The sequence below is a fragment of the Passer domesticus genome, chromosome 14 (assembly GCF_036417665.1).
Source record: "Passer domesticus isolate bPasDom1 chromosome 14, bPasDom1.hap1, whole genome shotgun sequence".
Lineage (NCBI taxonomy): Eukaryota > Metazoa > Chordata > Aves > Passeriformes > Passeridae > Passer > Passer domesticus.
The window spans coordinates 13,009,781-13,030,489 of record NC_087487.1 but is presented as its reverse complement, the minus strand read 5'-3'; the positions used below and the strand labels follow the sequence as shown (position 1 = coordinate 13,030,489).

The 20,709-nt window shown below is 53.8% G+C and overlaps 1 protein-coding gene across 1 annotated transcript; it reads left to right on the top strand.

Annotated features, from left to right (window-relative positions):
- Nucleotides 1-5,999: 5,999 nt before the first annotated feature.
- On the top strand, nt 6,000-9,460 carry AEN (apoptosis enhancing nuclease). Its single transcript, XM_064388839.1, has 4 exons — nt 6,000-6,110; nt 6,567-7,195; nt 7,467-7,667; nt 8,040-9,460. Exons 1-4 carry the CDS (start codon nt 6,059-6,061, stop codon nt 8,241-8,243), a joined length of 1,086 nt encoding a protein of 361 aa, XP_064244909.1. The 5' UTR covers nt 6,000-6,058; the 3' UTR covers nt 8,244-9,460.
- The last annotated feature ends 11,249 nt before the right edge of the window (nt 9,461-20,709 follow it).

The following is a 20,709-nucleotide window of genomic DNA, read 5'->3' as shown; positions in this document are numbered from 1 at the left end:
TGTGTTGGTTCAGGGAGGAGCACGGGAAAAGGGGTGCATGTCACAGGACAGGTTCTCTTCCCAGCTTAACCTCCCCCAAAGGTCTTTGACCAGACAACTGCTCCTCTTCAGAAGAGATGCTCTGGAGCCTGTGGTGCCCTCAGAAGGGTGATGCTGCACCTCAGCACCTCCACCTCTCACCAAAGCTCCATGGACCCCCCTGACTGCTGCAGGAGTCACAGACACACACGTACTTTGCAGGGACATCCTTCCTGGGGGGAAAAAAAAGCTTTAACCAGGTCCCAGAAGGCTCCCAGTTGCCCAGTGAGGTGAAGTTTGACAAGAAGGGAATGGAGAGGGAAGGTGATTCACCTCTGGGGTCCATTAAAGCCAAGCAGGCTGATCCCACACCGCTGCAGGGTTTGTAGGACAAGAGACTTCCAGCACTGAGCACACTGAGGTCCTGGTGTTATCCTAAGAGTGTTGGGGGTGTGGAATACAAGCACACCCTGGCAGCAACGTACACTTGTTTCACTGAGCCCTGCAAGGTCCACCACCAGTTTGAGTGTGACCCCGAGCAAATCTCTTGGCATCCTGTTCCTACACTGCTGAGCTCCACAGCCCTTCCCCTTCAGCCTGGGGATGAAACCAGGTCCCTGGGCAGCCAAGGGAGGGAAGCAGCAGAGGAGCTCGATTTGGGTTTTCCTTTCTTTTCTTTCTTTTTTTTTTTTAAGAATTTAAAAGTGGCAGTGCTAGCAAAGGGTAATTATCCCTCTGTTCCAGCTGAAATACAATTAAGGCGGCTCTCAACGAGCCCCCGGGATATTGTGGTTTACTAATTAACAAGCGGATATGCTGTGGCCCCTGTCATGGCAATTACAGCATGAGACAGGCTTCAGGAGCTCTAATTACACGTCAGCCCGCAACACACGCTGCAATACAAATTAATGAGGGTCTGAGCTGGCAGTGGAGGGAGTTTGCCCAACAAGAGGCTGAGATGGGCAGCAGGGATGGGGATGGATGCAGGAGATAGGGATGTGAGTCCAAGCCTGGGGATACCATCGCACACTGCAGGATCAGGAGGATGAAGGGAGGAAATCTGGGATGAAAAGCCCCATGGTTACCCAGAAATGGTGCATTGAAGAAAAGGAGAGGGGCTTTTGCTTTGTGGAGCCGTGGCCTGATGAGATGAGTGGCATTTGGGATGACTGCAATGAATAGCAAGTATCACATCTTCAGCTGTTAATTCCCAGACCAATAAAGATGCTGTTAAGAAAAGAAGTCAGATGGGAAATACCCAACAGGGTTTTGACTGCTGACAAATAACAAACAGATCTCCCAGAGCCAGGAGGAATTTTTCTGACAAATTGTTTATTGGGGAAAGTTATGCACTTTCAGCTTGAGTTGAACTAATAGCTTTGGCCAGGTCTGGAAAATAAAAAAAAAAGGCAATCAGGATTTTTAAATGCAGTTCTGACACCTTGCATTTTAAAAAGCTGCTTCCTTTCAAAATGTATTTAAAAGATGTAATTAAACAAAAAAACAGACCGCACACCTAATGAGGACACTTTGTTTCTGACAAAATGAAACTATATTTATCAGCTTTGCTGATATTTATCAGAGTTTTGCTGCTCCAAGCTCAGCAGTGACACATGTTTTCTGTGGCGTTAGTGTGCCTGTTGAATTTACCGTCTCCTCTCCAGCGCCTGTCTGCTGCCAAGGAGGGACAGTGGGAGGTGACATGGTGGATGCTCCACGGTGATGCTTTGGCCACCAGCATCACCTGCAAATGCCGCTGCAGACAGAGAGGTTCTTGGGCAGATGGGAGGATCTGGGGAAGATGAAGTGAAGCTCCCAGGTTTTGGAGCTCCCTCCAGCCTCCTGCAGGGGCGGCATCAATGGAGCTGAGGGGCAGCCCTTGCAGGGGATGGAGTCTCACACCAGGGGGGTGCTCAGGCTGTGACCAAGGACTGAGAGGAGGCAGGTGAGGAGCTTTCAGGACTAATCCTTCGTGTTCCCATGCACTGTGGGGAGGAGACCCTGCACAGTCCCCACTGCCAACACGCAGAGCACAAAAGTGCTGGAGAGCACCTCTGCCACAGAACGTGGCAGGGGAAGGGCACGCACCTCCTCACACGTAGCTCCCAGTATAGATCTCATTAACCATCGCAATTAACACGAGCCAGGCCCTCTCCCTTCCTTGTCACCCCAGCCAGAGCTGTACATAAAAATAACTGTTTATTACACAGCGGGCAGAGCCCGGCTTATCGCTGCAGACAGGAAATTGCTGCGCAGAAACCGCACGTTTCACTTTTAATAAGTTTGGCAATAAAACATCTCATCAAACGAGGCCACGACAGGGCAATAATGAAGCTTCCGCGTGGACCATAATTGCTCACTGCTCTCCTGGGGGCGAGCCAGAAAATGGGGAGTGAGGGGGGAGATGGATGGCAGCATCATCCTCCCTCACCTCCTGCTCTGGGAGCATCCATCCCTCCTTATCCCCAGCAGCACCCCCAGAGCACTGACACCCTCCAAGATGTGACTGAAGAGGAGATCTGTCCTGCTGGAGGGATACAGGCAATTCCCATGGAGTGTTGGAGGAGTGTCAGAGGAACAGGGAGGTCCTTGGTGTGCTGAGGGAAAGGTTTTCTGCCTTCCAAGCACAGCTTTTCAGCCCTGAATAGTTTTCATGGCTGAGCAGGTGCTCTCACACACAGTCCATCCCTGTCAAAAGCCAGGAGGGACACAGTCTCCTGGAGGTTCTGCACAGGTGGGCTCAGGATGGGGATCTCAGCATGGCAATGCAGGGGTCCTGCAGGACTCCCTGTGCTGGGCCTCTGCCATGGACCAGGAGGGCTGCAGTGCTCCCAGTCCCACCGCAGCAAAGGCCAGGGGGTGACATGGTGCCTGTCTGTTCTGACACCTCGTGCTGGTGGCCTCAGAGTGCTGGCTGGTGACACCTCAGCCACACGGCACTGGCTGCCCCAGCTGGTCCCTTGCACCAAAGCATGGGGCTGGTGTTTCCTCCATATTATTAGCTCTAGGTGCTCCATCATGGTGAGACTTTCTTCCTCTAAAGGAAATCAGGTCCAGCAATTGGTCACTACCCCAAACTATTTCCGAGCTTCCCAGCTTCTGTTTGATCTTCGGGATGCTGGTGGGCACAAACCAGCCCTGCCACAAGCCTACTCAGAGTGATGGGAGCAGCTCAGGGAGCCCTGTGAGGTTCCCCAACCACAGGTGGGTGATGGGGAGGCACCAGGCAGCTTGCAGAGCCCAGGATGATGAAGCGATCCCTCATCACCCTTGGAGGCAAAGCTGGGTCCTTGCTGCCTTCTCTGAGTTACCCCATTCCCACCAATCATCCCCCTTGGCAGGGAGGGAACAGAGAGGTCCAGGAGGACATGGCCCAACCAACACTGCCAAGAGGAGCTCTGGCATTGAGGCAATAGGAGACAAAACGATGCATGTTGAGGCTGGCACAGGAAATGAAGCAGTTTAGAGTCACAGCAGGAATGTGCTGGCACTGGCAGGGCCTGCTGGCAGGCTCCTGGGTGGGCAGGAGGCTTTGTTCGCCTGCAGCACTGCTCTTGGGGAGTTTACCTGGAATTACTGATCCGCATTCATAAACATGATCACGTTAATTGCTTGCTGAGGCTGCAGTCACCATCTCCTCTCAGCACTGGGATTTCATCTCCCTTCCCACCCCAAATGTCAAGATGTGTCTGTTCTTCCATCCGCTCTGCACCACACTGAGGACAGGGAAGTGGTCGGAGGAGGGAGAGAGGCAGAGGATGGGTGAGTGCACGAGCCTGGAGCCAGAGACAGACACCCACTTCCACCACCTCTGCTCTGCAAAGCAGCACCTTGAAAATAAAGAGCAGACACCTTCTGGAGGGCTCCAGGAGCTCTGCAGGGATCCCTGCAGCCTTGGGCAGTGATGACCTGGGGAAAGGCATCCTGTCTGGAGACCAGCTTTAATGGCAGAGCAATGACCAGGCAGCAGGAGAGGGACCAGCTCCCAGCTGAGGACAGAGACACCCAGGCTGCTCAGCCTGGAACCAGCCTGGTGCTCATCTCACTTGGAGCACGGCCAATCACTTCTAGTAAATTATTCATCTGACAAATTTAGCCTGTTATTCTAGTCGTGCTCTACCCAGAGTTTTACAGATTTCGTTATTATTTCAAATTGTGCAAACACCGCAGAAACCTCTCCCGGGCTCTGGCGCGCTCTGCCTTCATCTCAGCTCATCTGCCACATCTGAAATGCGATTTCTACCATCTGGTGCCCAACCCTCCACCCCCAGCATGGCCCCAGGACCTTGGGGAGGTGAGTAGCATCCCTGTTCAACACAAGGCTTTTACCAAAGGGAGAAATATCTACTGTGGGAGAGCCATCTGCTGAGGATCCGGGGGTCAGTGGGATCACAGGAGGCCACAGCACACTTTCAAAGTTTTTTTCACTCACCTTTCAAAGATATTTTGACTTTTTTTCACCTCCATCTTTGTACATGGGGTAGGGAGAAAAAAATGATAGCACTGTTCCCTTGCATTCTGGACTATCTGGTTTCCCAAGCTTGGTCACTTTGGAAAACAGGGGAAAGCTTTTCCCTTCCTTCCCACATGCCATAATTTCTTTTGTTGAGGTTTCTTTGCAGCCATGAGGGTACAGCCAAAACTTTGCACTCTCAATGAGAATGCAAACTATACATCCTGGGAAGAGCAGAAGGAACATGGATGGGTTTGTTGTGGACAAGCCAAGAGCGATCAAACCCACGAGTGGAACACCACTGTGTTCAGGGAGAAGCTCTCAGCCAGGCACTTGAGTCTTTCATCATGTAATGCAGGGTGTGAGGGACAAGAGCAGGCAGTGACACCCCCTCTTTATCCACCCAGAGCTGGAGGAGAAATTGAAGCCCATGTCTCTCACAGCAAGGCTCAAGTTTGCTCCCACTTGTGTGTTCACAGTGAGCTCACACCTCATTTACTGGGAGAAAAACACAGTGGAGAGGCCCACGAATATGAAATGAACTATCTCCGAGAGCTGTAATGCACAGTTTCACCAAAATCACCAGAAAAGAGTATAAATTTTTACACAGAGACCTGACAGGACTCCCTAGCAAGATATTGTGAGACACTTGAATGACTCTCATTAAAGGGAGATTAATTAGCTGAACAGCAGGGATGGAAGCAAGAAATGCAAAATATGGAGCAAATTATTTAAGGAAGAGGTTTACTGACCAAAAGAAAAACAGAAAATAAATATGAAAAAATAAGTCACAGGGCAATCTAAATCTTCCTTTCTTACCAGGCGAGAGAAGCTAATGGGTGGTGGAAAGGGAGAGCGGTGGAGTGTGAAAACTCTTGTCCTGCATCCCTGTGAGCCCCATCGGTAGCAGGGAGAGGGAACACTCCCAGCAAGGCCCAGAGGGATGAGGATGGACACGGTGCCTGCTTCCCTGTGGAAGACTAGTGATTTTGTTGTTGTATGGCTCATCCCACCACAACAAGTCACAGTCTGCCCTAGGGCACACGGCCTCTGCAGCGGTGCTGAACGCACGGGGACAAGCCTGGGGCTGGGGCTGCTTGTGGTCCTTCTCCTCTTCTGACCACCTCGGACATTGCTTTTGTGAGCTTTGAGAGTGAAGCAACGAGAGGCTGGTCTGAAACCCCCCCTTCAGCCATGCCCCAGCCGGAGCTGCCCTTCCACAACTCCGGGGAGCATCCTGGGAGAGCCCGGAGGATGCAAACCCCAGGCTGCCGTGCAGGACGAAGGGACACAGGGAACACCCGGGAACAGCGCACCCGTGCCAGGCGCTCCGGGGCGTGCAGCTGGGCACCGCAGCGTGCCTGCCAGCCCCACGGGGCAGAGGTGGGACACACGCGAAGCCCTGAGCATCGCCCAGTAGCGCTCCGGGGCTCCCCAAAAAAAACCCCAAAAACCCCAAAAATCCCCAAAATCCGCGACAGCCCCGCCCCCGGGGATGACAGAAGCCCCGCCTCAATATGCAAATTAGACGCGCGGCTCAACCAATGGGGAGGGAGGGGGTGTGGCCACGGCGGGACTTGCCCGGGCATGTGCGCGCGGCGGCTTCCGGGCGGGACACGTGTGAGCCGCGCCGGGAGCGGTCAGCGGGGGACGGGGGGGACAGGGGGGACAGGGGACACCGGGGGGTACAGGGCGGGGCACAGGGAGTGGGTTAGGCCGGCAGGGGTCTGCCGATGGGTAACCGGGCGGGCAGGGAGCTGGGGCCTGGAGCGAGGTGGAGAGGGCCCGGTCAGTGGGCAGACAGGGCCCAAGAGAGTACGGAACGGGGGGACAGAGGGGGCAGTGGGGTGGGCAGGGGGCTGCGGGTCGCAGAGGGGGTGGGCAGGGCCCTGGGGCAGGGAGGGGGCAGAGGCGTGGTGTGTCAGAGGGTGCCACAGCGTGTCCGTGTCCCCTTGCCCCGTGGCTCCTGTGCCACCCCCGCAGGGGGTTTGCCGTGGGGTCTGTGCGTCCTTTTCTGACAGGAGGGTCAGTAAAGGACCCTCAGTGCCCCCTGTGAGTGCATGGCACTCATGGCCCCCCGTGCTCCCTCCCGCAGGAATGCCACCAGGCAAAGGACAGATGGCCGCGCTGCTGCCCGCCCCCAAGGTCTCCGTGCCCGCCCTGCCGGGCACCCACGGGGGCAGCGCTCAGGCCCCCAAGGGTCCCAGCTCGCCCCAGGCTCGCAGCAAGAAGAAGAGCCGCAAGCACCAGCGGTTCATGGCGCGCCGGGCCGTGCTGGAGCAGAAGGGGCTGCTGAGCCCCCACAGGCACCCGGGCAGTCAGACCCCCGAGGCGGGGCTGGGGGCACACGCTGAACGCTGTGACAACGTCCCCGAGCAGGCCGTGTCCTCGTCCCTGCCTCCGTCTGCCTCCCCAGACAGCATAGCCAGGCACCACTCCGCGCTGCTGTCCCCGGGGAACGGCAGCTCCTGCGGGGTGAGGACGTCCTCCCTGGTGCTGCGCCCGGGCAAGTACGTGGCCATCGACTGTGAGATGGTGGGCACCGGCCCCCAGGGCAAGCTGAGCGAGCTGGCACGCTGCTCCGTGGTGAACTACGAGGGGGATGTCATCTACGACAAGTACGTGCGGCCCGAGCTCCCCGTCGTGGACTACCGGACGCGCTGGAGCGGCATCACCAAGCAGCACATGAAGAATGCAATTCCCTTCAAGGCTGCCCAGGCTGAGGTCAGGGGAACAAAGAAATTAAAAAAAAAAAAAAATCTAAAAGCCTCTGTGTTGTATGTCAGGAGCAAATTGGGATTCTTGGCCTGAGGCAGAGGCACAGCACAGGAATGGGAGCCTGAAGCTGTGCAGTGGGTTCATTTGCTTGCTTGTTGTTCCTCCTGGGAACGTAAAAACTAGAAGCCAAGGAGCTGAATTTAATACAAAATGGCTTATTTTTTGCTTGGTATTTCTTTTGCTGCAGTGTCAGTCTAACCCTCTGTGACTCTTCCAGATCCTGAAGATCTTGAAAGACAAGATTGTGGTAGGACACGCCATCCATAATGACTTCCAAGCCCTGAAGTACTTCCACCCAAAAGACAGGACTCGAGACACCAGCCAGAGCCCTGCGCTGAAGAAGAGGGCAGGGGTGCCCATCAGAGCCAATGTCTCCCTCAAGAACTTGGCCAGATACCTGCTCCATAAAAAGATCCAGGTAAGCACCAGGAGCCCTGAGATAGGAAACAACCTTGGGTTAGCTATGGACCTCTGTGGTCAGCTGGGTTGTCCCACCTCCATGTGTGTTCTGTGTGAGGTAGAGATGAACTTTGTTCACCCTGTGCTCCTGGCTGTAAATAAGCTGGGAGAGCCAAGGACCTCCCCAGCTGACCATTAAATATCTCAGTAGAACAGGGACAGGATCTTTGCCCTCCAAAAAGGATGAAGGACCTGTATGGCCTTGGCTACTTCAAAGCTTTGCTGTCTCCAAAACCCACAGCACTTGTGTGCTTCCAAGCAAGCATTTGACATGACCTGTGAGATTTTTGCTGCCCCTTTTATCTAACGAGGCTTTTCCCCTTTTCCTCAGGTGGGCTGCAAAGGACACTCATCGGTGGAGGACGCCCAGACAGCCATGGAGCTGTACAGACTGGTGGAGGTGCAGTGGGAGAAGGAGCTGGCCCACAGCCTGCCCCCCCGGCCCCCCAGCCCCGTCACAGACCCTGCTGCAGACAGCAGCCAGTACCTGCAGGACCAGTACTGGCCCACAGAGCTGATGGCAAGCAGCCTGTGATGGGGGACAGGGTCTCCTCTGTGTGTTTTGGGCCATCCTGGTGCCTTCAGCTGCTAAAGGTGGATGTGACTGCTGACTCCCTCCCCTGGGGCTCAGCACTGCTCTGCTCAGGGATGGAGGCGTGGTGACACCTGGACACAAGCAGTCTCCCAGAAATGCTGTCTGCAGCCTTGAGCTGTCACACAGAAATCAGGGCCGTGACTGTGCTGTGTTCATCTGTCACTTGGGGATGAGCAGGGTCCTGTGTCAGCCTGGAGGAGCCTCTGTGGGCATGCAGTGGGGGCTGCCAGCACCCTCCATGCCTTCTGTGGGGCTGTCCTCCTCCCAGACAGCAAGGGGCAAGTTTTCCTGTGCAGGGACTGAGGTGTTTTGCTGATGTCCAAAGGCTGAAAACCATCTGGGCCATTAAACAACCGGTTTTCTCCTCACTTTCTTTCATAGAATCATAGAATATGCTGAGTTGGAAGGGATCCATCAGGATCATTGAGTCCAACACCTGGCCCTGCACAGGACACCAAAGAATCCCATCGTGTGCCTGAGAGCTTTATCCAAACACTCCTTGAACTCAGACATGCTTGGTGCTGAGATCACTTCCCTGGGGAGCCTGTTCCAGTGCTCAGCTCCAGCTGTGTGCTGAATTTCTTGTCCAGAAGGATACTGTGATATGGTATCAAAAGCCTTGCTTAAGTCCAAAAAGATTTCATCACCTGGTGTCCCTTGATTAGCTAGGTGGGAGCCCTGTAGTAGAAGGAAATCAGGTTCCACGAGCAGGACTTTGCCCTGACGAAGCCATGCTGGCTGTGACAAATGACTGCACTATGCTCCAGGTGGTTTTCAGTACCTCCCAGAAAAATACTTCCCATGATTTTACCTGTCAGTGACGTGAGACTGACAGGCTGTAGTTTCCAGTGTCCTTCTTGCCCTTCAAAACTGGGGCAGCATTTGCCAGCTTTCAGTCAGCTGGGACCTCTCTGGATTCCTGAGACTGCTCAGAAATAGTTGAGCAGCTCTGTAATGACATCAGCAGCTCTTTGAGGATTCTTGGATGAATCCCATCAGGCCCTATAGATTTACGGGGATCCAACTGCACAATGAACTTCAAGAGGAAAGTCTGGGTCTAATCAATGTCCAGCCTGGACAAGAGCACAGAATGCACTTCATTTTAAATAAATTATACACATGATTGTCCAATTCTGAATTAAAAACTTCTGGCTAAACCCCTTGTGTTTATTCTGCGTGATTTGATCTGGCAGCTCTCCAGGAGTGAGAGGGCAGGGATGAGGTTGGCAAACAGGTGCCCAAGCACCATGCCATGCTCTAGGGCTTCAAGCCCATCTGCAGCTGGAAGAGGTGCTTTGAGAGGCTGGGGTAGGTAGTTCTTGGGGTACAGGCTTGTCCCCTGTGCTCTGGGGACACCCCTGTGAAGGCAGGAGGAGCAGGGATGGGCTCAGCCAAAGCCCAGGGTCTGGGAGCAAGGTCACTGTGGGCATGTTGTGAGCTTTGGCATGGGCTGCTCGTCTGCAGTGACTGCCTGTAGGTGACATGTAGCTGATCTGTGGCTGCAGAATTGTGCCCCAGCTGGGTGTGAGCACCAGGGAGGAGTTTGGGGCTGGACACAGGGAGTTCCTGATTCACCAGGGAACTGAACAGCCATGCTTATAGAAAATTAATATTTTTTTCACAATGTGCTTGGGGGCATCCCCTGAGCACAGTCCCCCTGCCTGGGCTGGGAGAGGGAGGTGGCAGAGCAGGCTGGAGAGCTGCCAGCACCCTGGGGGCTTTGGGGGGCCGGGTGCAGCACAGTGGGTACAACAGCCAGCACTGGAATGGGGTCCATGACCCCATCAGCCAGGCTAGACTGCCCCAGGCTTTTCCCAGCAGCCAGGGGAAGGTAAGGAGAGCTCAGCCCCAGCCTTGGGAAGCGGCCAAGGCAGCCGGGTGACGCAGACACACCTGACGCACACATCAGTGCCATTACCAGACACATCTTGCACTTCCCATCTTAACTCCTCCCTGCCTGGCAGAGGAAGACAGGAACAGCTCAGAAATGCTTTGAAATGTGTCAGACACATCTAAAAAATCTTAGTCCTCACAGTGGCCCAAACACAGCCATCCTTCAACAGATATAATAGCCTGGGCTCTGCCGTGAGCTCGTGGTCTGGACAGGAAAGGAAATGTGGCCCTATGCTAGGCCTTTAAATCCTGCTTGTTCCAGTTTGTCCCAGATGTGTTCCTGATGCAGCAGGGTGTAAAACAGGGCCAGCAGCCCCCTCTGTGCCAGCTCAGGGTGCAGCTCAGCTGAGCTGTGCAATGTCAGCAGGCCCTACCCCCACGGGGCACACAGAGGGCTGCAGGAGGAGCACAGGTCTGCTTCCTCCTCTCTGCCATCTCCACCTCCCCCGGGACAGCAGGAGGGAGGCAAAGCTGTAGGAGAGGTGAAAGCTCTGCATCCCACTGTCAGTAGATGGTGGCATTCCAAACGTGATGCAGCAGCGCTGTCTTTGCTCCTGGGAAAGCAGACCTGGAGGAAGGACAGAGATTTGCTCGTGGCTGTATAACCTGGCCCGTGTAACCACATCCCTGCGGGGTGTACATGAGTTTGTGGAGAGCTTATATGGGGCGCTCCATGGCTCCCAAATTATTTGTCCACCTGAGCCCCAGCCTGTGGCCCCTCCAGCCCCCATCTCAGTGCCTTGCACTAAGCCCTGTGGTGGTCAATGTCAGACACAGGTGTGTTGAACCTGGAGAAGGCTTTATCAGCCTGTGACTCAGCCTGCCTTGCCATCAGCCTGAGGCATAATTAAGGAAAAGAAAGCATTTCCGAAATCTTGACCATCCACTGATTTAACCCTCCTGCTGAAATAGCTTCCCTGCTTTGAAGGCAAATTTGGAGGCAGCCAGGGAGCCAAAGGCCAGCTGCCCTTTGGTGCTGTCATGCCCTGCAAGCATGACATTTGCTTCTATGCCATGATCTTCACCTCTTGGGGAACGTGAGAAATAAATTTGAGGGTTAATCCATATTTCCATCAGATTTGAAGGGCTTGGAAAACCCCAGCACTGTGTACTGCATCCCCCCAAAACAGGGCTGCTGCTGAGCAGACCTCACATGGATGATCAGAGGTGGTGGCAATCTGCTCCCTGCCAACAATATTTGCTCTGAACAATCTAAGTGGCAACACTGGCCCCATTTCCAGCCTCTCAGAGCTAATGGGGATTTTCACAGGTGTTTGTGAATATTCACCTCCGTGCCAGCTCCGAGTTGCCATGGCTGAACAAACCCCAGCTCATCACACGCTCGGGCTCATCTCACGAGCAGCCTGCTGGAGCTGCTGTTGGGAGCTGAGCATCTTTGGGCGGGAGAAGGAGAGCTGGGCTGGCTCACCATTTACGCTAAAATTCGTGATAATTGAGGAATCTGCAGAAAACTCAGCTGTTATCTCAACAACCCCTGAACAATGATTAACCCAAAGCCATGAATCCAGCACTGGGCTTTTTTATCAGAGGGAAAACATTGTCAAATGAGTTTTTCCCAGCCAGCTGCGAGTGCAGGTAACCGATAAGGCCGTCACTGGAGTGGGGCTGAGCCAATGGGAGCCGGTGGCGACAGCTTTTACTTCTGTCTAGCAACAGCTTCTCCTCCAGCAGCAGGCACAATTCATTGCTTTCTCTTGCTTTTATTGGGCTTTCCTCCTGCTGCATGGGGGTTTTCATGGGGGGCACTCAAAAACTGAGGCTCGAGTGGGTTGTGCACCTTTTCCTGCATGTTGTGGTGTCCGTTCCTCCCCTGCCATGGTGAGGGATGTGCAGCTGTGAAAGGCTCCACCCTGCTCGCATCCTGGGCTCGCTCCCTCCTTGTCCATGCACCAGGGATTCTGCTGGGTGGGCGTTGGACACCCACGGGGTTCTTGGACCTGCACCATGGCAGAGCAGCAGCTGTACCAGGAGCAGGGATGTCTGACCTCCTGCTCTGCATCCCCAGTGCCTGACCACGGTCCAGCTCCTCTCCCAGCTGCCAGGGCTTGTTTGCATGGGGAGCACGGCTGGGAGCAGCATCCCCTGATCAATCACCTGGCTTGCTTTGCTGCTGGCTCTGCTTTATCACAGGACACAAGGTTGAAATGCCACGTAAAGCCCAAATCACAGAAGCACAGAGTTAGAAGGAGCTCACCAACACCTGGTGTTGGAGAGGACGTCCCTAAAAATCCCACCAGGAATGTCTTGGGGTGGAGCAATGCTGGTACCTAATAACAGCCCGGAGCAAGCCCCTAAGCTGAGGCAGTCTGTCCCCTTGCTGTGGAGACACAGAGGGACGATTCACCCTGTTTGCAGTCAGAGAGCTTCCCTCGGGCACTGCACCAGAGACCAAAGCAGAGGGAGAACCCATGCTCCTGCACCCCCGCCCCATCAGCACCCCCAGCCACCCCTCTCCTCTGCTCCCCGAGGGTAAATTAGAAGGCAGAAAACTCTCCGCCAACTCTAAATTAAAATCTCAGGAGCCTTAATAAGCGGCTTGGCCGGAAGAAGCGGATAGGTGTGATGTGGAAATGAATAGGCACATCTGGCAGCCGCCTAGCACCTGGGCTGCAGGAGGGGTGTGCGTGATGTGTGCGTGTGCAAACCCCAGCGCAGCCTCCCGGATTGGCTGCAAAACCCCTTCCCGACCAACGCCGGGGAACAGGGTGGCCTAGCAACAGTCTTTTCCTAATGAAAAACAAGCCACTTAACTAACCATCGTGACTGTGTGCATATGAGAGGGAAAGGCACGGCTCCCAGCAGCTCCCCGGGGAGCTGGCCCCAAAGGGGCTGCAAAGGACGAGCTGCACAGGTGGGGTGGCCTGACCTGAGCACCCCTGTGCCCCTCGGTGCCTGCTGCACAACTCCTTTGGGTGCTTGGCAAGGATTGCTGCAGCAAAACACAAAGAAGCCCCCCAGGATAACCCACCTCTGTTCTCTGCAGGCAGCCACCCCCAGAATGGCTCCCCCCACTGCAGGCACCCACAGCCCTGCACTCACCTGGGGGCTGGATGCCAACACCTCACAGGGGCCATGAGCTGCTGAAGGTGACACCTTTAGATCAGGAGGGATTTGTGGGGTGCAGCAGTAGGGGAATGGGGGATGTTCCCCAGCATCACCAGGAAAAGGAGGAGCTGAGGGGTTGGTCGCTGCTGTGGTCTTGCTTGGGGATGTCACCTTTCCTTGTTCCTGCCCTGGATTCTCTCCTCCAGCAGCTCCAAAGACAGTGAGGTTGAATGAAAGAGCATAAGCCCATGCCTTAACCACAGCCTCTCTGAAAGACAGATCACAAAATACCCACTGATCTTGTGGATGGGGGGATTCGGGTTGGCCTGCAGTCAGAGGGAGCAGGGACAGGCAGGAGTCAGGCTGGCAACAGTGGCAATAGATATCAAAGATAATTACTCTTGGGCTACAGAAACCCATCTTCCTTGGGGAAAAGCAGGTTGTAGGACAGCTCTGTCCTGGCAAGGTGTGCAATTCCCAGACAGGCAATGTGGGGAGAGGATCAGCTCAGCCCACTGGCACTGGGGACAGCAGGAGAGTGGCGTGGTGTTTCCTTCATCCCCACGTGCTGCATCATTTCAGGAACCTTGAAGCTGTGCAAATCTGTGGTCTTTCAGCCTCTCCTTTTGCCCTCTCAGCTCACCCTGGGGATGATGAAGGGGGAATGCTGGAGCTCTTTAAATTTTCCTCTGAAAGGGTGGTTTCACCTCAGCTGAAAGAACAGCCCAGTCCTCCAGCTCAGACCTGCCCCACAAGAGAGCTGCCTCCCCCACTCCACTCCTGCACGCCTGCATCCCCTCACAAACCATTAGAAATAACCTTTTTTTTTTTCCCCCTACCAAACAAGAAAACATAATGCCATCATCTTTCCAGCGCCACTGGCCAGGGCAGAGCAGCCAGTGTGGTGTGCTCCAGGCCAAAATCCCTGCCACAAAGGTGTGGTGAAGGCTCTTCCCTGGGGGAGCCTGATTTGAAAAGTTAAAAAATAACAGGAGTAGAGGAAAAGCACAAAGCGTGACTCCCCAATCCCCTGAACTGACCCCCGGGGAACCCCCTGTTCCAATTTTCACTCAATTTCTGCCCATTTCAGGTTTTTGCAGTCCCGGCTGTTCACTAGATGGTGCCCTCGGGCTGCTGGTTCCTGAATTATCCCCTCGCAGGCTGGGATGGGATGGGATGGGATGGGATGGGATGGGATGGGATGGGGTGGGATCCGGCTCTGCCCCGGGTTCCCCGGATGTATTTAGGAAGCTCACAAGCACGAAAGCAGTGTGAAGGCCACTTTTAACACTCAGTGAAATCCCTGTGTGTTTTGGGGTCTCTGAGGTCTGATAACGCTCTGCAAGCACTGGCCTCTCTCCCATACCCTAGCTCTTCCTGAATCCATTAGGATTTTAAAATTCTGCTGCTATTATGGTGACAGCCCCAAAACAGGAGGAGAAAATGGACAAAGAGGCAATTCCATCGTGAATGCATTTGAGTAAAACAGCGACTAACCATCCATTAACTGTCACCAGAAAGCATGTACAGCTGTAGTTCCCGAGCACCAGACAGGAGGAAGACAAGCTAACACCCATTAGTGTTACTCAGAGGGTAGGAATTCGTTTAGGAATGTAAAAACAGGGGCATAAAGCACCATTAGCTGTGTCTGTCAGGGAAGAGCCCTGCCATGGGCTGGGGGATGTGGTGGGACAGGGATGCAGGGCATCCTGTGGGTACAGGACCACCCATGGACCCAGGGCAGGCACAGCTCCAGGGCAGCATTGGGGTCTGGTTGCATTTCTTCACCAGGCCTGGATGGAGACCCCTTTTTTCCCTTTTATTGGAAACCACCCCTGCCTTTATAAGATGGGGATCACAGCTGTGAGTGGCAACTTCCAGGGGCCAAGTCACACAAGGCCACTCTGTGGTGGCACTGTGGGACATGCTGGAGTCCCTGTTAATCTTCTGGTCTCTTAAAACAGCAGAGTGATGGAAACCATCAAAGCCAGAGCTACACAGAGCAGCAGTTGTCATTTTAAGATGGCATTAACCTGCAGTTTAGGGTGAAACATTTTCTCCAAAAATGGTTTCTCACCTCTGCTCATCTCTGCCCTGCCCCAGGCAAGCCCTGAGTGCTGTCCATTCACAGGGACTCACACTGCTCCACGTCCTGCAGAGCCACCCAGACATCAGGGATGGAGCAGCAAAGGCCAGGAGCTGTGCCAAGTTTTATTGTTATTTTTATATTGTTGTTTTTTAGGGTTAGGGGTTTTTTGGTAGTGGGCAGACAAGCTGGAAATAATGGAGAAGAAATTGTGTTTGCCTTCAGCATCAGCAGCCTAAATGTCCTGGAGGAGACACCTTGCCAATGAGTCTTGAGGGGCTAGTGTCAGCAGGAGGCAGGATTGGTCCTCTTGGCCTCTGGCATCACTGACTGCTATAAAAACAGGGCAAAACAGAGACCTCCTTAGCATCTCTCATTTTGGGGATCAATGCAGAGAACGAGCACATTAACAAAACAACTGCCTGCAGAGCCTCCTTTTGATCTTTTAGGGCTCCCTCAGTGGAGGAAAGCTTGTCTGAACCAACCCATTAAATTGGGAATTCAGTCCCAGGCACCTCCATGGGGGCTGCCCCCATCAAATGATGCTCCTGCCTTGGACAGATGCAGGTTCATGTCACACCTAGGATTGGCACCTTCCTCCCTGGCAAATCCCACCCTCAGAAACCTTCACCCTTTCTGCCTGGGGACCTGACAACCCACTGCCTCCAACCCTGCAAATAAAACCCCACATTTTGCAGTTATGTCCAGGGTCAGGAAAAACACCTCAGCACAGCTACATCCCTCTGTTGTATGCATAATTTACCTTTGTGTGAGCTCAGGATACCCCCTTGTGAGGGAAGTGCTTTGAATCCCATGCTACACTGAACATAGATGCATTTTCCACATTTACTCCTCACTCAGGAGAGAAAATTTCCTGCAGAGAACCAAGTCTCAGGTGGGCTCTGTCCCCTCTCAAACCTCCTTTGGTGGCACCAGACAAGCACTGGGCTTTGAGGGAACAACCAGGAGGGGACAGGGCCAGTAGCTGTGGGGAGAGAGAAAGATGGAGCAGCTGATGGGAATTTGAGAGGAGTGAGTTTTCCCCTTGGACTTGCCTCTCAGGCCACCATTACCTCCCCCAGAGGGCTCATTTCACTTCCCAAAAGCTCTGTTCATGGGAATTGCTGCACTGGGAGCCTGTGGGGCTCGGCCAGCCTCCAGCAAGGCTTCTGGACACTTGTGGTAGTCATATTTTTTCTGGAAAAATCCCCTTGCTCGGGATTCTTCTCCTGGGAAGATGAGAAGCCTCAGAGAAAAAGGAAAACAATATTATCTCATGTGCTTCTCCTGTGTTTTGCTGCTTTGGAATGTGGCTGGAGATTGTTTATGCAACAGGTGATTGTTTCATTGGTTTCATGTGAATTGTTTTGACTTATTGGCCAACTGGGGCCGAGCTGTGTCAGGGCTCTGGAGAGGGTCATGAGTTTTTCATTAGTATCTTTAGCCTTCTGTCTGTATCCTTTCTGTATTCTTTAGTACAGTTTAATTTAGTATTCTTTAAAATAATATAGATCATAAAATAATAAACTAGCCTTCTAAGAACGTGGAGTCAGATTCATAATTTCCTTCAGCTGGGAGCACAGGAGGCACTTCCAATTCCCTCACCAGGAGCAGGCACAGGGCGTGAAGGCAGAGAGAACTGACCTGCCTGCACCTCCAGCCCCCCGACAGGACCAGCCCCGGCTGCCTGGACCCCCGAGGGCAGGAGAGCAGCAGTGCCAGAGCCAGGCACCGTGTGCCTTGGGCTGTGCCTCTGTCCCCAGCGCGGGGCTCGCAGGTCCCAATAAGGGCACGTTTTGAGAGCAGCCTTGTGAAGCTGCCTTTCACGGAGCACAGAGCACGGTTGTTCCCAGGGCCAAGCCTGCTGCTCCCCTGCTCCTGCTGCGGGATGCTCGGCTGCCCAAAACCCGCAGAGCCCGTGGCGGAGGAGGAGGAGAGGTGGGGAAGGGGATTTACGGCTGGCTGCGAGGCAAGAGGGGCAGCGGGAGGAGCCGGCAGAGCTCCGGGGACAGGGAGGCATCAAGGCAGGGCTGAGCCGAGCCGGGCAAAGCTCTGGGGACAGGGAGGCATCAAGGCAGGCTGAGCCGGCTGACGCCAGCCCCGCTCTGCGGCCTGAGACCCTTCCAAGGCGCCAGCCGAGGTACAGATGTTCCCATTGTGCATCTTGGGAGCCTTCTCGGAAAACTCCGGCAGCTCCGTTCCTCAAGCTGCCTTTTTAGCTCCAGCTTTTGGGGTTTTTTCCTCTTTTTTATTTTTTTTTTTTAATAATAATATATGTAAGTTTGGAAGAGAGCCTTCTCCCTGCTGTATTCCTCTGAGTCATGCCAAGCCCTGCAGCGTTTTAAAAGCTCCCTCTCCACTTCATGGCCACCTGAACCATCGTCACCGTCCCAGGGCTGGCACTGATGGACTCCAGCACAGAGCAACCACTGCCAGCCTGTTTTATACCACAGGGGCTGGCTGGGGGGTGAGCAGAGCAGTGGCAACCAGGGATCCTACAAACTGCTTCTGCTCTGCTGCTCCCATGCCTGAAATACACATGACCCCATCCCTGGCTCAGTTTTCCCACCACCAGAACAAGCAGTACCACAGCAGGGACAGAAGAGTTTGCAAACCACTTTGGGGTTCTCAGTTACAGGGGTTTTTCCCCCTACCCCAGCTTCCTGTGGGCAGAAGCAGCTAAGCTGGAGCAAGAAGTGAGATGTGCAAGGAAGATGTTAATGAGCCCTTGCATGCAGTGGGAGAGGCAGGTTTGAAAACTCAAGCTGAGAATGGAGCTGGAAGTTTGTGGAATCATTTGGAGAAGAATCAGGCTTTTAGGGCAGGATGAGGGCAAGGAATCAGAGCTGCAAGGTGCCTGCCCCTGCCTCAAGCTCCATCTTTATGGTGTGCTTGGCTCTTGCAGTGAGAGGGACTGACCAGTTCCTCAGATTCAGCCTAGATATGAGGAGGGAGAATTATAAAATCCTATTCTGGGACCTGCTCTGCTCCTCCCTCTCACCCTGCCCTTGCTTAGAAATCATTGGGCCAAGCCACAGACCACTGTGGATTCCCCACAGCTGAGCTCCCGATAGCCTCCAGGTACAGACACAACAAGAGGGCAGGAGAAAGCCCTGCAGGTCTCTCAAGCCCTCATCCTGGCCTGAATCCTTTCTCAAGTACAGCATCCTTAGTGTTAGTGGTAGATCCAGGTGTAATTTAGTTAGGAAGTGGAGCTCAGAAGAGGGGAAATTACCCCACCTCTGCTTGCCCGCCTTAGCAGCTTATGGATAAGAGGGTAATAAACGAGAATCAGCCTACAAAGAGAAAAACAGCACTGCTTAGAGCCAGAGAGCAGCTGAAAGGGCACGTTTGTAGCAGGAAAGATGTTTACAGCCCACTAGAAGCAAGAAAAGCCATGCCTTTTAACGGGAGCAGGAGCAGAGGGCATCTGTCTTTCAAAACAATCAGGAAAGGGAATCTGAAAAGCAAACACAGTTCCCTGAGACATTAAAGAAAAAGGCAGCAGCTGGTGGAAGTCAGCCTGAGATCAGAAGGACAGCCAGAGCAGGGATCACGTCAGGAGGCACAGCAGTGGCAGGGTGACAGCAGGGCTGGCGACAGGAGGGGAGGCAGGGCTCCCTGGAGCCCCTTGCTGGAGTCAGGCTGCCTTGGGAAACTCCATGCTGAGGTTTAACATCCTGCTCCTGCAGATAGGCTCTCCCATATCAGCTTCCTTCTCCAGGCACCAGGCCCCTGGGGCTTGTGAGCCAGCATGGCCCCACTCTGGTGGTGGCAGGGGGCAGCTGGGGGTGGCACCAGCAGTGTGCTGGTCTCACACTGATTTGTCTCCTAAGCTCCTAAAAACAGAGCAAAACTGTGGACAACTCCCAGCCAGGCCCTGCAGCCAAGCCTGACCCCAAAGCCATGAGCACAACAGACCAGTGTCTGCTATACCCCAGCAGAAAAACTTGGGTTTTACAGAGACTCCAAGTTGCATTTAAATCACCCCAAGTGTAACCTCCACCTTCCACTGCCATCCTCGAGCTCCCTGTGCCTGCCAGGAGCCCTGGCCCGTCCACACTGTGCACCCCAGACAGAGCACGGGCACCGTGAGGTGCAGAGGACAGCAGCTTCAAAGGCTGCCCTGCTAAACAGGGACTCACTCAAGCGAGGCAGGGAGAGCCCCACACCTTTGAGTTATCAGATCTGAGAAGCTGAGAAGCACCTGTAGGATTAAGGAGCAGAGCAGAAGCTTTGAGAGCACCTTCAGCCCCGAAAAGATGAATAGGAGCCATCTCCCTTCCTCTGACACCTACACCCCATTTGAAGTCCTGGCTCGTATGCTAAGAAGCTAATAGTTATAAAGAAAAACAGAGAGAGAGGAAAGGATCTTCCAGCAAAGAGTAGCGTACACGCACATCCTACTGCTGTTCATTAAAAGTAGCTAATAATCTCATTTTTTTCCCGCCCAGATAAAGCACTGTGTGTAAGTAGATAAGAGGCTTACATACCCAGGAGGCTCAATTAATGTTCTTAGTTCACACAGCCTCAGGTAGGCAGCGTTGCTGACCCCCAGCTGCAGCTACTAAGTGTTTAAAAAAAAATCTGTCTTTTAAGTTCTTAGAATCCAAAGGTTTTTATTTTTAGCTATTCCTATTACCCTCCTCATCTCCTTCAGCACAATGTTCCCTGGCTCTCCAGGTATTGCTGGCTGTACACTAGCAGCTTGACAAAAATTCTCTTCCCTCCCCAGTCACCTAAATCCTCACACAAAAGGAGGAGGCACCTGATGAGCCTGTTCCTACAGAACCCTGGTGCTGGGATGGGCAGCTGAGGGCTCAGAGTGAGGGATGCTCTGTGTCCTCTGTCCTGTAGGAAGCTGGAGCTGCCTCTCTTGCTGTTTTAGGTGAACATGGAACAGAAGCATCTCCCTGTTTTTCCCAGTTGTACCCTGACCCACCTTCCAGACATTGGTTCCCTTCTGGCATCGTTGGTGAGCACATGTGAGGGTGACTTTCAGATGCTTTCAATTCACAACTTCATGCTCTCCCCAGCACCCCACCTTGCAGCTAATGTCTCTCACAGGAGGGTGAAGCTGAAATAAAGTCTGTGTTTCACCCCAAGGTGTGGTACATGCTATCCCAGTGCTCCTGGTTTCATCCTGCATGGATAAAGTGGTGCCTGTTTCTCCAGCCAGCACCCACCCTTCCCCTCGTGCCCTGCTGCTCTCTGCCAGCTCAGCCCTCCCCTGCTCTGTCAAAAGACAATATGGGTGAGCTCTGCTGGCTGTCATGGCAGGGAGGCTTCAACAGCATCTGCACTCAATGGGCTGGAGAAGATTTAAGTGCTCTCTTTGCTTCTGAAAGGCCCATTTAATTC